The following is a 16,454-nucleotide window of genomic DNA, read 5'->3' as shown; positions in this document are numbered from 1 at the left end:
AATATCAAGATGGCTTCTGGGTACCAGTCACGTTTGGCTGTGGGCCAAGAGATGGGAAACAAAAAGGCGTCATTTTTGCCTCTGAGGGAGATGTGCGGTGGAAAGGGGGGGATGCTCTGATTCCCTTTCCCTCTAACTCTTACATATCTCCAGATTTGCTGAACCCTCAGAAACTGAACAAATGTCAACGATTCTAGCTAGGGATTGCCATAACCATGGTCACACACTTATGTCATGATTTGTATTTTGTCATAAATAACATTGCTGTGATATAGTCCTTAGAAAATTACACTAATACAAATAGCTATAAATTATTTCTAATGGTTAGAATTTTTCATTGAAGGAATTACATTGTATCTTAAAACAAAATATCGACAGAAAGGAATGAGGATCATTTATTGGAATCTAAATTTAGAAAGTTATTAAGATCCTAAAAGCAAAACAGGTCACAAATGCTCCTATAATCCCATGAGAAACACAAATTCAAGGCTGACTTGTGCTACAAAGTGAGAACCATGTTTCATCCACAAATCCAAGCTTAATAATAATGAAAATAATAGCACATAATGATCTAAAATGAAGGTACAAACTCATGTTGCTGTACACAAACTCGAGTCACTTACTGGCCATTATTGTGGATTACAACAGTAATATGAATATGCTTTAGACAGAATAGTTGAGATCAACTGGTATAAAGACTATAGACTTTAAGGAATCCAATAGCAGACCCACCTCTGTAGCAGTACTCTGGTTAGCTCCATTTTCTAGCAAATATTTAACAACATCGATGTGATTCTCCTGGGCAGCCATGTACAAAGGAGTGAAGCCATTCTGTGGACAGACAGCAAAACCAGAAATCTCAATCATTTGGAAAGTTTCAGCACAACTCGAGTTACAACATAAGGAAAAATAGATTGTATTTACCAATCTATAAACCACTTAAACCAGCAGTTCTCAAACTGTGCATTGTGACTCCTTTGGGAGTCGCATATCAGTTATCCTGACTATCAGATATTTATGATATGATTTGTAACAATAGCAAAATTGCAATTATGGAGTAACAACAAAATAATTTAATGGTTGGGGGTCACCACAACATGAAGAACTGTATTAAAGAGTTGCAGCATTAGGAAGGTAAAGTTCAACTGAATTTGAAACACACTACCATTGCTTGAATATAATAGTATCTATGTGGTATCATATATAAATATATATATGAATATATGTGTATATATATCTATAAAAATATTGACAGCATTCTTAATGTTACCAGTTATTACTCATAACAGATCATTCTAGAAGAGATTATGAGCTTGACTGAAAATGAGAAATTCTATACTTCTGATCACAATAGCATTGTTTATACTGATTACTTATACATTATTTTTGAAGCCACTCTGAAAATTTCACATTTATTTTCACATTAATTTGTTCAATTGTTTGTTGAAGTGCAGCCAACAGTAGCTGAGCCGTCCCTAGCATACAGTGACAAACAGGACAAATATGTGTACCCTCATAGAGTACATACCATAATGATATTCATTATTATGTACTTATAGAAAAAAATCTAGAGAAACATTATGACATGAGTTTAAACTTAAGTTTAACTGTCGCATTTCCTTTTTATTTCTTTATGATTAAAAATATGCTAACTTTCTTAAGGAGAGAAAACACATTTTTAATGCAGTTTTATTTTTTCCATTTATTTATTTACTTATTCACTTTACATCCTGATGACAGCCCCCCTCCTCCCAGTCCCACCCTTACACAGCCCCCTTCTCCGGGAAGGGAGAGGGTTCCTCTGTGTATCATCCCACCCTGGCACCAAAAGTCATTACAAGACTGGGCACATCCTCTCCCACTGAGGCCACACAAGGCATCCCAATTAGTGGAACAGGGTTCAGCTTTAGGGATAGTCTCCACTTCAGTTGTTGAAGGGACCCACACGAAGACCAAGTTGCACATCTTCACATCTACATATGTGCAGGAAGGCCCTACATCCAGCCCATGTATGCTCTTTGGCTGGTGGCTCTGACTTTGAGAACCCCCAAGTGTCAAAGTTAGTTGACTCGGTTGGTCTTCTTGTGGAGTCCCTATGCCCTCCAGGTTCCCCAATCCTTCCCCCAACTCTTCCACAAGACTTCAAAGCTCCATGTAAATTTTTTCCAATACAATTGGGCAATTCTTGTGTCAGATTATTAAACATATATGTCTATATTAACTATAATGACCCATATAATATAATATAATATAATATAATATAATATAATATAATATAATATAATATAATATAATATAATCGCCTATATTAACTAGAATGAGTAAATGTGAGATGAGCTCTTGGGATTAGAAACTACCCATAGAAAGTAGCAAAAATGGGTTTTAAACTACTTTGTTGAAACAAAATTCTTTTGCGTGCATTTTAGAAGTGGAAACAGTATTCACAGTGGTCAATAACCAGCAAATACAAATATAAATCCTACAAGTACAATAAGTAAAGAAATTTAACTTTTGTTTTTGAAAGAGTATATCCAGAATACAAATGGTAAAAGTAATTTTTTAATCTAAAATCAAAATAATTTAAGAAGAGTAAATGAACAATAGTGTTATAATTTGTGAATAACTTCTGCTAGCTGGAGAGTGTATTTTCCAAGGGATATCAAGCCAGTGAAATCTGGTATATTTTAAGATACTGAAGAGGTGGCGGAAGGATGGAATTAGAGATTCTAAGGAAGGGAAAGCCAAGAAAGACTGTTCAAAACAGCAAGTAGGTGTAGAATGAAGATCTTTCGCAACAAGAGACAGTGAAACAGTGAGAGCAAAGAGGCTTAACGGAGCACAGCCTTTGCTAACAGTTCCTCCTTTGATAGGATCGTCTAGATAGATGAGGAGAAAAGGAAACAGGAAGAGGTCATGAGTTTCTCAGGGGAATATGTTCCATGCTGAACCATTTGAACAGTTGAAACTACTTAAGATCAATAAATATTACCTCTACAGAGTATATAGGTTCTCATCGTATATAGGACCTGCATTAAACAGTATCTGTATAATGTGTTCTGTATGTATCAGTTCACAGACCATTTCATTATCTTGAATGCTCATAACTTACATAGCACTCTTAGTGTTTCGGATTATTATGTATAACAGAATAGGTTGGGGCATTATGTACATGTCTGAAAATCAAAATGTTCAGCAGAACCAGGATCCTCATGTCTCCTTGGTGTCCAGAATGTTGTGCCGACTACCTGACTACCAGACTCTCTACCTAGTGTTTTCAAGTACGGTTCTAGCCCTTGCTCAGACTTTCCTGTCACCTTCTCAGACATCCTTTGGCCATCTGAGTGATGGCTTTACATATATCCATATCCATCTGTATTATTTATTTATTTATTTATTTATTTGCTGAACAAATATATGATAGATCTTAAACTGCAGAGACAGTGATCTAGTGGGTTCAATATAACAATGAATATCTCTATAAGACTAATAAAAGCAAGAGAAGGTAGAGAAGAGTCAACTCTATATCCTGGCTATAATGATGGAGGAATGGGCAATGATCTAAGGAATATACCTTTAAAAGATGGAACCAGCCAAGAAATGGATTATCAGCTAAAGCCTTCAGAAGAAAACAGCCTTGTCAACACCATCGTTTTAACCCTGGATTGTTAATTTAAAAATAGTAATGGAGAAAAATTTTGTGTTGTCATAAGCCATTGGTTTTGTTAATTGTGTCTGTTGATTGTTTTGTTATAGCAGCAACAAGAAACAAATGTCTTGACTTGGGGTTGAAGGAAACCAGAAGAGAAGCTGGCCTTTAGTCAGCTTTTAGAGCACCTGCAATAGTGTATATTAAAGATGGAGAACTGGATGTGGTGTCACCACAGTTATGAGATGCAGAACTGGAGCCATGGTTCTCCCATGATTAAGTGATGGAGAATTGGAAACACGATGCCACCATGGTTAAGAGATGGGGTGCTTCTTGTTATAAACCATGATGAATAGGAAATATGGGTTTCCTACAGATGCAAAATGTGGAAATTATCCTTTCTTTCCTTACAATATTTAGCTATAAACAGATCAATTGGCAATAAGGAATACTCCTTTGAACAATTAGGACAGAGCAAGACAGTATACTGACACCATTGTAAACTGCATAGGAGACTTCATCGTCACTCAAACATTGCTTAACACAGCATTCCTGGTCTCCTTATACATATACGAAGGTGCTGTTCAATATGTCATGCCTGTTTGGTTTTCTAAAAGGGTTAGATGGAAATAGGTATGAAAGCATATATAATTTCTCATTGCTGATGTAAAGTCAGATATTGACATTTTTGGCTTATCCTAGGTGCAATCAAGGAGAGTCATATATGGTAGTTTTGGAACAATAGATTCATACCCCTAGAATATAATTTTAATCTGTATTATTTATGAATCATTGCCAATGGTTCTAAGATAGTTATAGTTATTAGTTATAAATCTTTTCAATTTCAGAAATAATGCTGAACGTTGGAGAAGTCAAACACCAAGTAGGACTCTCATCAAGAAAGTTTATTTTGTGTTTTTAAATGGCCTCACACAGGGTTGGGTGGACAACTTGGTGGGTAAAGTCCAAGCTGTGTAAGCATGAGGACCTGGGATCAAATCCCCAGCAGGGATAAAAATATGAGATCAACCTGTGTGCCTCTGCTTCCTAAATACTATGAACAGTACGTCTGTCCATGAGAAAATACCAAATATTCGTCATTCATTTATATTTATTCCACCAAAAAAGTTTGGTGGTTATGTACTTCTCAGCATTATACTCAACAGTGACTCAAAAATAAACTCTTTGCTACATCCAGTCCAAACAGGTTGGTTCCAGAAAACAGACTGGGGAAAAAAGAGACTGAAGAAAAGACAGACACATAGACACACAGAAGAGCTGCAATCGGGTGAGTCATGCTTGCTGTGACAAAGCAGCACCAACTACACAAGCAATCCAGAACCTCAGTGGGTTTGTGATGTACAGTCAATAGCCAGATACAGTCCAGAGGAAGGCTGTGCCTTCTCCCTCGGCCTGGCCCGAGTAAGGCCTGCCAACTTTCATGGGTCTAAATCATTGTACTGGTCTTTGATAACAGTACACATGCACCGAAGACTCCGTCTACTCCTGACATCTTCACTCAAGGCTTTCTCTGTTGTCCACACCTCTTCCCATGAGAACTCCAGTCCAAAGCTGAGATAACAATGCTTAAACTACTATACACAGATTGACACACTATACACACATTTAACTACTCTGCTTTCTTTAAAACCACATATTCCATAAAGAGAGCACAGATGAAGGACACAGCACTCAACTGTGTGAGGAAATTCTATCATCAAGATGTTACAGAAATGACTCAGTGTGAAGAGTAGGGGAACCATGGAAGTACAGAAGCAAAAACAGCTATTGAGATGGAGATGAGAAACAAAAGAGAGAGAAAAGGGCCTTACACATGACTCAATGCCAGATGTCGAGAGGACTGGGTTTGGCAGGACTTGTCCCTACCTACATTACTAAGGGCTCAATACTTTGTTTTAAATGACGTAAGAGTCATTTGGATTTTTTTAAACAGGGATTTGGCATGAACATAACAGCATTTTAGGAGATTACAACGCTAAGACTAGAGGACAAAATAGAAAATGTTCTGACTATAGTTACTGGAAAGTAAAGGAAGGTTTTCCTAAGAATATGAGGAAGAGTTGAGAAGGGAAAATTGAGATAATTTTGGTTCATTCAGAGGTAAGCTAGTATTCATATACTTATACTACACTCCATGATTAGAAGAAACACAAGTGGTTTCAAAACATTATTTATTAATTATTGTTATAATTGTCAGATTAGTTATAACTCTTTTTTCAGATCCAGAAATCAAGATGACCTTGAGAGCTCATCAAGTAGAACTCACATAAAGAATCTTTAGTCAGTGCTTTAAAAATATCTCTCCCAGAGCTGGGAGATGGCTTGATAGGTAAAGTGCTTTCTGGGTAAGCACAAGAACCTGAGTTCAGATCCTCAGCGGTGGTATAAAAGTGGGGTTCACCTGTATGCCTTGGTAACCCCATCCCTAGGAATGGGCAGAAACAGCTAGAACCCTGGAGCCCACTAGACACTCAGTCTAGCCAACTGGTGAGTACTGGATTCAGTAAGAGACTCAGAGGTTGATGATAATGAAGGAGAAAAAGGAGAAGAAGGAGAAGAAGAAGAGTAGAAGAGAAGAAAAAGGAGAAGAAGAAGGAGGAGGAGGAGGAGGGAGGAGAAGGAAGAAGAGGAGGAAGATGAGGAAGAGGAGGAAGAAGAGGAAGAGGAGGAAGAGGAGGAAGAAGAGGAAGAAGAGGAAGAAGAAGAGGAAGAAGAGGAAGAAGAAGAGGAAGAAGAAGAGGAAGAAGAGGAAGAAGAAGAGGAAGAAGAAGAGGAAGAGGAGGAAGAGGAAGAAGAAGAGGAAGAAGAAGAGGAAGAGGAGGAAGAAGAGGAAGAAAAAGAGGAAGAAGAAGAGGAAGAAGAATTTGGAAATTGATAGATGAAGATACCCAGTGTCAACTCCTGGGCTCCATATGCACATATTGCCATGTACAATGCTTAGCCCACAGCGGGTGGTCAATCAGTATTCCTTAAATAGATAAGTGGATAAAATAAACAGAATCCAAATTTCTTCTTACATCTGTGATGTTTTTAACTCAAGTCTAAATTATTCTCAAACATATAAGTCTGGACCCTTCTGTTGAAATGAAGAATGTCTTAATAGTTTGCTTTCAAGGCTTCAATTATGGAGGAGTTGCTAGTGAATGGCTTCAAGGTCTAGGACTCAAAGTCACTGCTTTTCAACCTTGTATCCTCTTTTAGGTCACCTTCTCTAGGGAGGGTGAGTCTTTGTCATGATGGCATTCAATCAGCCAAGGAAAAACCCACAGGAGAAGGAACTGATATTTCCCACCAGGACTATCTTGCTAACTGCTAGAAAAATACCTGGGGACTGAGTGCTTCAACCCAGAAACACCTCCAAGGGCTGTCACTCTGGGTGTCCTCACAGTGACCTAAGGGGGGACTCTGAACCACATTTATACAAGCTAAGCCCCTGCTCAGAAACGGTAATGGTAATGCATGTGTGGTGTTTGAAGTTGCTAAGCTGGTCAGAGAATTGGTTAGTAGCAATAGTCAGTAAGCACAAGCACAATGCACAGTGAGAGATGCCCAACATGCCTGTGTCTCCCTTGCCAACCACACATCTTCATGCCTGTGTCTCTCTTGTCAATCACACATCCTACGATTCTTACCTCACATCCCTTCCTTTCTCTTGAGGAAGGAAATTATCTTAAACAGCTACTTTCAAATATTTTTAGACATAGAGCTCTTAAAAGGTTTAAAATAAAAACCTAAACACACTGTTCTTCTCGAGGTTAACAGGGTATAAGTGGCCCTCGATGTCTCCCAATACCTAAACTATCAGAATAACAGTATTTAACTGTGCTGAGTTCCAAAATGGCATAAGAAGCTGCTACCTGCAGAAGCCTTGGATGTGAGGTAGCTATACATGGAAGCACTATGACCCAGCAGCCACTGCATCCTGCTCCCATCTATAGAGTGCTTTGAAGCCAGAAAAAAATTAGACCTCTGCAATGAGAAGAATGAAACAGATAGCTAGGGTCTATTTGTCTAGGTCAAACCACAGAGTCTGAGGCAATACTAGAAAAAATAAAAACCTACAGTTTTCAACATTCATAGTGGTCTAACTTCCAATGTGTTCTTTGGGTCTACTCTGTTCTTATGGGAAGAACAAATCTTATAACTATTTGTAATAATAAAAAGTAAGAATAGTTGGAAATGGTTACAGATAGTCTGAGGTTAATAACATTCAAATATGCCTTCAGAAGAAGTCCTCTGTCTTTTGTTAGCAGGCAGACATCAAGACTGAGGGTTTGGTTTTACTTTTTGCACAGAGCAGAACTCTTTGGCAGCCTCGTAGTCTACCTGCTAGAAACACATTAACATTAGGACTGGCTGGTGGGGACTCGTGTGCTCCTCAGTCTCGGTACCTTCCATACTCCTCTCCTGTTCAAGCATATTATGAGAGATGAGGTAGGGAAGAATCCTAAAATTATCAGCAAGCTTGAAGGTCAGGATGATTCAAATCATGTCTCTAAATACACCATGAACGCCCAGCTGTGGAGGATGTAGGAAGCCAATCTGGACTAATTGTAGTCGTGAAACTAAAGACTGCTTTGGGAACTCTGGGGTGTGCATAGGGAACAAGAAGGAAGCAGGATTGTACGATATCTGATAGTTAAGCTCAACTGCTCTCTCCTCTTCTAGATTCAAAGGATCATTAGATAACTAAGGCCAATCAACACAGGACATTCTCTAGCATACAGGGGCTTCTCGCTTACACAACAGTTGAGCTGCTCCCTTCAACTAAATTCAGAATTTGGGGTTGTTGTTGTTTTTAGGGTTCTTTTGTGGGTCTTTTGTTTGTTTGTTCTTAGAAAATGAGGACAGAGGAATACACATGATTTCTTCTTATAACTACAGGCAACAAGAGTATGGGAGTATGGTCACCATTGTAAGTCTACAATGGTACACAGTCTAGAATAAACCAGAAGTTACAGGAATCACAAGAGTGCCAGAGAAAGACTCTGAGCCTTGGTTATGGAGAAAGTATTCAGAGCTGGAGGGATCCTGGAGCTCACTGACTTGTCTGAATTTTATATCATAATGTAGAGAAATTTTTTTTAATTCAAGTACAAGGTGAGCCATTTCCTATTTAAACTTGGAAACATCATAACTGATATGTCATTTAAACCAAAATGTAGTTCTCAATATTGCCATTAGTTTAAAATAAGGTACTCTGGGCTGGTGACTTAGCTTAGCAGTTAGGAGCATTTATTCAAGAGGATCCAAGTTCCATTCCCAGTACCCACATAGTAGCATCTAGCCCTCTGTAACCTCTATTCCAGGGCACCCAATAACATTTCCTGGATTCTGAGGCCACCAGAAATACATAGAGTGCACAGACATACATGCATGCAGGCAAATATCTTTACACACAAAATGAAAATAAATTACTCTTATTTTTTTAAAAAAATAAAATGAAGAATACATAAAGTACAATAAATCAACTGGTACAAGCAATGACATTGCATTATTATTATTTCTTTTACTTTTTGAGATTTCTCTCTTTCTTTTCTACCTTCCAAACAATCTCATATACTCCTTGTTCTTGTTGAAATTCATAGCCTTTTTCATTAATTATTATTATATAGATATATGTATATACATTTAAAAATATGCATATGTGTATATGCATATATATATATTTATTAAATATGTAGTGACAACCTGCTCAGGATAATGTATAATGTTACATGCACATATATGTTTTCAGGAGTGATGATTTGGTAATAGATAAACCAATTGGCATGCTGTTTCCTGGAGAAGACTATTTTCTTCTCCTGGTATTCCTTAGCTGTTTGTAAATAACCTGAGTAACTTCAGAAACCAGGAAAGTTCAAAGAGGCCATGGCAGGAGTAGGGGAGCAACAGAGAGTCCAATAGCAGGGTGCAAGTGCTCTACTGAAGAAATGGGTAAAACGGGAGATCTAATTAGGGAGAGGAGGGAGATAAATACAAACAAAAGAAAAGGAGAATAAAACAATATCAAGGAAGCCTTAAAATTTCATAAGGAGTCATACTATTAACCATCTACCTACAATACCTATAATATACATAAATTCATCTATAAATATACATAAATGGTTTAAATGACATGTTCTCAACTTGCCTAAAAATGCTCCCTCCAAGAACCAAGAAAGACTACCTAACAAAAGCACAACACCAGACATTAGTAGCCCTCTTTTGTATTGTTGGTCAGAGATATCTAAGAGTCTCCCAAAACATTACAGGCTATTGCTATTGGCCTTGGTTTTTCCACAGATGTTTCTCCTCCTTATTGCTGAAGACATCATGTACTTCGGACACAGGGCCCTAAATCCCTGGGCTGAAACTGACCTGGAAGCCTCCTCCTTGAGGTACCATGCAAATTTCCAAAGGAGTGAAGCAATAACAAGCTCTACCAGTTTGATGTCTGTGAAGCACAGCAACAAACAGCATGGCTTTGATAAAATCCAATAGCTTTCTAAACAGGCTCAAGACCCACTAAACAAGAGGAAAGAGGAAAACCATGACTGGTATTTGAAAACTAGCCAGCTACTCAGACTTAGCAAAGCCGTAAGACTTGGAGAAGAAACTATCACTTTACTAAACTAGCCTAATCCCTAACTACATCTTAAATCTATGTTCTATACCCACAGATAATATAGTCCTTATGCCTCATCAAGTAAACGTCTCTTTGCAACAGTTGGAGACCATTAGAGAAAGCCACAACCAATCAAAATGTATAGTTGTAGAACCCAATCCCAAAGGATCCATCTACAGCACAGTTCCTGCACCTAAGGCTCAGGGATCATTGTAGAAGACGGGGTGGAAAGATTGTGAGAGCCAGAAGATCAGGCTGTGACACTGTGTCTCCTATGAATGTCAGAAGCCACACTCATAAAAGCTCACCAACGTGACTGCTATCCAGACTTGAGATAAACAAGGATAAACCAACAGAGATGCTAATGCAAAAGGAAGGCTAATGTGGAAGGGAGAAAGCTCACAAGACCTCAACCGTACCCAAAACGTGACATTTTAAAACACATTTGTCTCTAAGTGGAAAACACAAAATTCTGCAACAGGTTTCCTTGCATTGTTATTTTTTGGTTCACATAATGCTAATTTTTATTTAAGTTGTAAATTATATGTTGAGCTTGGGCAGAGATAGTTTAGTGGAGATGGGTGACGGCTGCCAAGCCTGAGTGTCTGAGAATCCACACACATCATCAGGAGAGTACCAACTCCTTCGTATCACATCCCTCTCTGTCCTTTAATGAGCACATTCCCCGGTCTCACAGCCTCCCTCCCAATACACAGACATACACACTGAGAAAGTTTCTTTAAAGAATTGTTATGTTTATCTTGGAGTAAACCCTTCTCGTGATATCACATTCATCTGTTTAATCATATGGATAAATTCCTTTACAATGTGTCTAGAATAAATAGCTATGAAGACATAAACTAAAATTATATCTTACAGATGTTGAAACCTGAGAAATGGTTACATGCATAATGAAGATATTTGAATATTGATCCTGAGTGGTCATTACTCCGTGGCACATTTTCTGTATTTCTTTACAAACAGTATAGATTGTAAGAGCCAGGTTTGGGGGTGAGGCTGTTTTGGTTTTTTTGTTTATTTGTTTAGTATTCAGTGTGTTCTGTCCTACATTGTAGCAAGGGCTTTAAAATATCTGTCTCTGAGCAATACTGTAAGTGACCCAGTAACTTACACAAGAAAATATGTAACATAAGCAATGATAAATTTAAATCAACAACAACCACTGTAAGATACTTTAATTTCTCCCAGCAGAGCAAAAATTCATTAGCCTGAAGTCCTTATCTTGAATTAAGACACTGTACTCATTTAATCAGTTTTCACAGTATTATTTTGAAGTTGACTAAATGGGCATCAAAATTTTAACTTCAAAGATTAAAATATTCATAAGCTAGGCTCCCTTTGCTTCTCTTGTACAATACACTTACACACACACACACATACACATATGCACATGCATACATACACACAAAAATAAAGTACTGGTCCAAGTCATTAAAGGCAAGCACAGTACAAAACCACTTGAGGATGCATGAGAACAGCTCAAAGGAAGCCTCATCTTGCCATGTTATCAAGTGCAGACAGTAGCCTTGGCTTTGCTAGCAAAATACAGAGGATAACAGTGTAGCCTCACCCCCGAACATATCCAGAAAGTCTGAATATTCAGTCAAATAAAATTACTGCTTCCTTCAATGCTGCCGATCCTGTTCTCACCTAATGATTATTAATCAACCTGAGAGAGCACTTGCAAATCAAAAATCACAATATGTGGTCTAACACAGGCAGAGACACAAATATACCGACAGATTTCATGGGGATTAAAAAAAATCTCTTTGATTTTTCCAAAATAAAAATTTAATTTTATTTGTCTGATATTTGCAGTACATTTATTTTCTGAGAGTTACATGAAATTTGGCAGTACTATAGAGCTATTCTTATCCCATGTCTGATATTGAACAGCTTGGAGGTAAGGGTTGTGGTGCATGGCTAAAAGGACCAGCCTAATATGTATGAGGCCCTAGGTTCATCTCTGTACTGAGCAAAAGAGACAAGCAAACAAAAAAAATCAGCATTGAGTAAGGTCCCATTTTAAGTCATTTTTCCTGTGTTACAATGTCTGAATATATGAATTACATAAATAGATTCAGTAATGTTTGAGGAACACCGTAGTTTAAGGCAATGAGAGCCTTAGTAGAAAATTCTTCCCAAGTAAGTATTGGGACTGTGCTGACTTACCAGCTAGAGCAGATGGCACTCTCAAGCGCTGAGATCAAGAAGGTGCATAAACTCCCATGGATACAATGTTTAACAGCTGTTCAACCTGCTCTAGCTTACTGCTTGCCACAGACGGACGTTTCGTATGATGGATGTTTTCAATAATAATAAAATAATAATGATAAAATAATAATAATATGACCTGGGGCTGGAGAGATGACTCAGTGGTTAAGGGCATTGACGGCTCTTCACAAGATCTACCTTTGATTCCCAGCACCCACATGAGAGCCCCACAGCCATCTGCAACAACAGTTCCAGGGGATCTGATACCCTTTTTTGGCCTCCATGGGCCCTATAGTCCTATGACGCATACACATACATGCAGCCAAAACACCCAGTAATACAAAATAATACTTAAAAATTTTTTATTGAAGTCCAAAAACTCAAACAGAGAACATAAATGTCCAGTCAGGTAAACATACTTCATATACGTTGGTTTATTTATTTATAACTTCCAACTTAAAATATATTCATAAAGGAGTTAAGGCTCATTAAATTATTTTATATAGACATATAGTATATGCATATGTATGCAAACACATGTACATCACACACACACACACACACACTTACTTAAGATATGGCTGTGGCGGTTTATGTGAATAAATTTAGTTGTAGATTTGTTAAACTGATAAACCAAGCCAGTATACTATAAATACAATAACTGAGCAACTGGAACTAGTCAATCACAAAAAGGTAAGAATTTTGATTGATGGGTAAGTTGACCTACTTCTGAGAAAAAAGGAACTTACTTTGTTTTCTCTCTAGAATACTGATTCCATGGGAAGGACAGAAAACAGACAGAATCAGCTGTCTTAAGGTTCAATGCTACTTCCTAGAAGAATACCCTCAAGTATGCACATGAAAAGAAGAAACCTAGCTGACAGGAAGGTGAGTTGCCTTCCAAGACAATGAGCTCAGATTAGCATGTGAGAGAACAAGGTTGATCCATGGTATTTATGATAACAGGCTATCTCATTCCAACAAGGAGATAATTAAAACAACCTGTTCCTTTAGAAAGTGCTTTATTTACTTAAAAAATCTAGATGTATAAAATTCTTGATCCCCAATATAAAAGTTACAGCTTGGGCTCCAAAGTCTAGGAATTGTGTTCACCTCTAAAGTTCACCCATGGCAGGACAAACTCATACCTAATTCACTTCTTAACTTTTCATTCAAAGTCAGATTTTTAAGTCTACCGGAAATCTATTTTCATTGCCCTGCTTCTAGCCTAATAGGTCCAGGAAGGACTCCCAACAGACACTTAAAACAGGCCAAAGAACTGATAGTGGTAAATTCAGACCATAGCAGTCGGTCCTGAAGGACCAGTTCATGGTCCCAAGAACATTGGTAGTCAACTCTAGCTATGTCAAACTTCTGGACTTCCTGCCAGGAGAACATAGAGTGTTGTTACTCTTTGTGCTAGAGAATGTTCTAACTTTAAGGTCCTTAAATTTCTATACATATTCTTGCATCTCAAACATCTAATTATAACAGACTGAATTCAAGGTAAAATGGGCTTCCAAGAAAAGCATGCCTCATTCCTGAGAGAGTCAGGATGGAAGGGATAATGAGGGGGAAAAGAGTTGGCTCCCTGCCTGGTGGAATCTGGCTGCTGCTGCTTGGATCAGCCCACTCTTTTTCTAAAGAGTGTTCTTGAATTCATATCTTGAGGAGCAGAAAAAAAAATGCTCTTGAGGTCAAAAGCAGAAGAAACTAGTGACTATCCATAACACTGCCTGTATGTATTAATTCCAAAATATACCTGCTCCCAACACACACACACACACACACACACACCTAATCTACTTAGGTATATTTCTGGAACATGACTGTGTAAAATAATAGTTGTCAAAGCTAATGGTATGAAAATTATTATTATGCTTTCAAATAATGATGCCTCCACAGGACCAGTTGTTCGTAAGGAATCACCATTGCTTTTCAGCAGGACTTTTATCACGGGCTATGTGAACACCCTGAGCACCGTTTCTCCTAAGGGATGAATCTGTTTTAATATAAGTACTTTTACAAAATCTATAACTGGAATTTGATCTATCGGTAAAAAGTGCTTCCCTGTCCCGATGGCATAAAGTGTGTATGTACACTCTTGAAAAAATGCATTCATTATCTGAGACTGTAGCAGAATCCTGCAGCAGAGTCACAAACAGAGTCTACTACAGACCCAGGGGACAGAAAATAAGTGACTGAGCCATTTTCAGAGATGTACACTGTTTGAGTCATTTTCTCTATCTACTGAAAGATTATGAAAGTCAGTAAACAACAATTTTATCAGAAATCGTTTCCTTGTCATATGAGGTATGGTAATTGAGGTTAAGAATTAAAATATATCTAGGAAAAAATCTAGAATACTCTTGGGAGAATAATCTGGGCTATTAGGAGAGAGAGAGAGAGAGAGAGAGAGAGAGAGAGAGAGAGAGAGAGAGAAAACAAGATCTTGCCTTCATAAGGGACCTTTGATTTATGTTTAAAACGTGCACCCATGCAGAGGAGACAAGGGTGTCTTCACTCCCACTGTCAGGCTAAGCAGATTGGCTCCATATATATATGAGGTTTAAACACTCCCTGTGATCAGACCATAAAGCACATACATAGGACATGAAAATAGGAGGTGGCCATAGAGGGGAGAAACGGAGCAGCAGGAGAGGGGAGACACAACGGAGAGCAACACGGAGCATACAGGAGGACAATGGGGTGACTATGACCAAAGTCCAAGGTATGTGTCAGGGTGTCATAGTGAGCCCCATTATCCTATCACACAGAGCACACAAGAGGACAATGGGGTGACTATGACCAAAGTCCAAGGTGTGTGTCAGGGTGTCATAGTGAGCCCCATTATCCTATCTGACAATTTTTGAGATCATGAAAATATTTAACAAATAAAAATATAGGTTTTGATAAAGGGATAGAAAATTTTACAACTAGTTATTAGAGATAACAAAATAAAAAGTGAACACTTTTTGGATCTGTTGATTTAATTACCAAGAGTTAATAAAGAGACTGGAGAGATGGTCTGGTGGGGAAAGAATTTGTTATGCAAGGAAGTGAGGACTTGGATTCAATCTTCCAGTAACCATGTAAAGAAGCTGGGTATTGCTGTACATATGCCTATGACCCCAGTACTGTAGGGATTGGGGACAGGAGCATCATTAAGATTTGCTCACTGCCAGCAAGGTTCAGTGAGAGACCCTCTCTCAAGAAAGTACAGTGGAGAATGTTACAGAAGGACACTCTATTCTCTCCTCTAAACACACTCACATGCATGGCACACATGTACATATACATACACACACACAAGGACACACACATGAACATACATATACACAGAGAGACACACAGAGACAGACAAATACTGAGACACAGACACACATACAACTTAGCCAAACAGACACACACATACACACACAACCAGACAGACATACACACACACACACACAACTGAACCAGACAGACAGACCGACAGACAGATACACACACATAGACTACTTACCCAGACAGACACATACACACAATCAGACAGAAAGACAGATACTGAGGCACAGATAGATACACGCATCTGAAGCAGGCAGGCAGTCAGACAGACAGACAACAGAGCTAAACTAAATGGATAAAAGTTAATAAAACAGAGAGAAGGCCCTGTGCTTCGGTTGTGCAATGACATTTGGGTATCTGGTGCACACTGATTTGTATTTGTACAAAATTTGTATTCAAAATTTGTATTAAAAATTTGTATTCAAATGTTTCTCTGCCTATTTGTATCAAGTGTATTTTCTGAACATTCAGCTTAATGCCTCTTGTTTCAAAGCTGGCAAGGAAAGTTTCACACTCCTAATTACTAAAGATAAACTATATATCTCTCTCTATCCTAACCCAGAGAAAAACAACCTTTCAACTCCAAGGGACGATCATTAAAAAGATAGAGGTATATAT

General features: G+C 38.1%; 1 protein-coding gene across 2 annotated transcripts in view; it reads right to left on the bottom strand.

Annotated features, from left to right (window-relative positions):
* Ank2 (ankyrin 2) overlaps positions 1–16,454 on the bottom strand; it is a 567,056-nt gene that overhangs the window by 127,985 nt on the left and 422,617 nt on the right. For both annotated transcript variants that reach the window (XM_028760361.1, XM_028760362.1), the window contains one exon: positions 733–831. In XM_028760361.1, coding sequence (XP_028616194.1) covers positions 733–831 — 99 coding nt within the window. The remainder of the gene's footprint in view (positions 1–732; positions 832–16,454) is intronic.

This window comes from Grammomys surdaster, unplaced genomic scaffold (genome assembly GCF_004785775.1).
Source record: "Grammomys surdaster isolate TR1022 unplaced genomic scaffold, NIH_TR_1.0 126531, whole genome shotgun sequence".
In the NCBI taxonomy this organism is placed as follows: domain Eukaryota; kingdom Metazoa; phylum Chordata; class Mammalia; order Rodentia; family Muridae; genus Grammomys; species Grammomys surdaster.
This window is presented reverse-complemented; position numbering and strand designations above follow the sequence as displayed.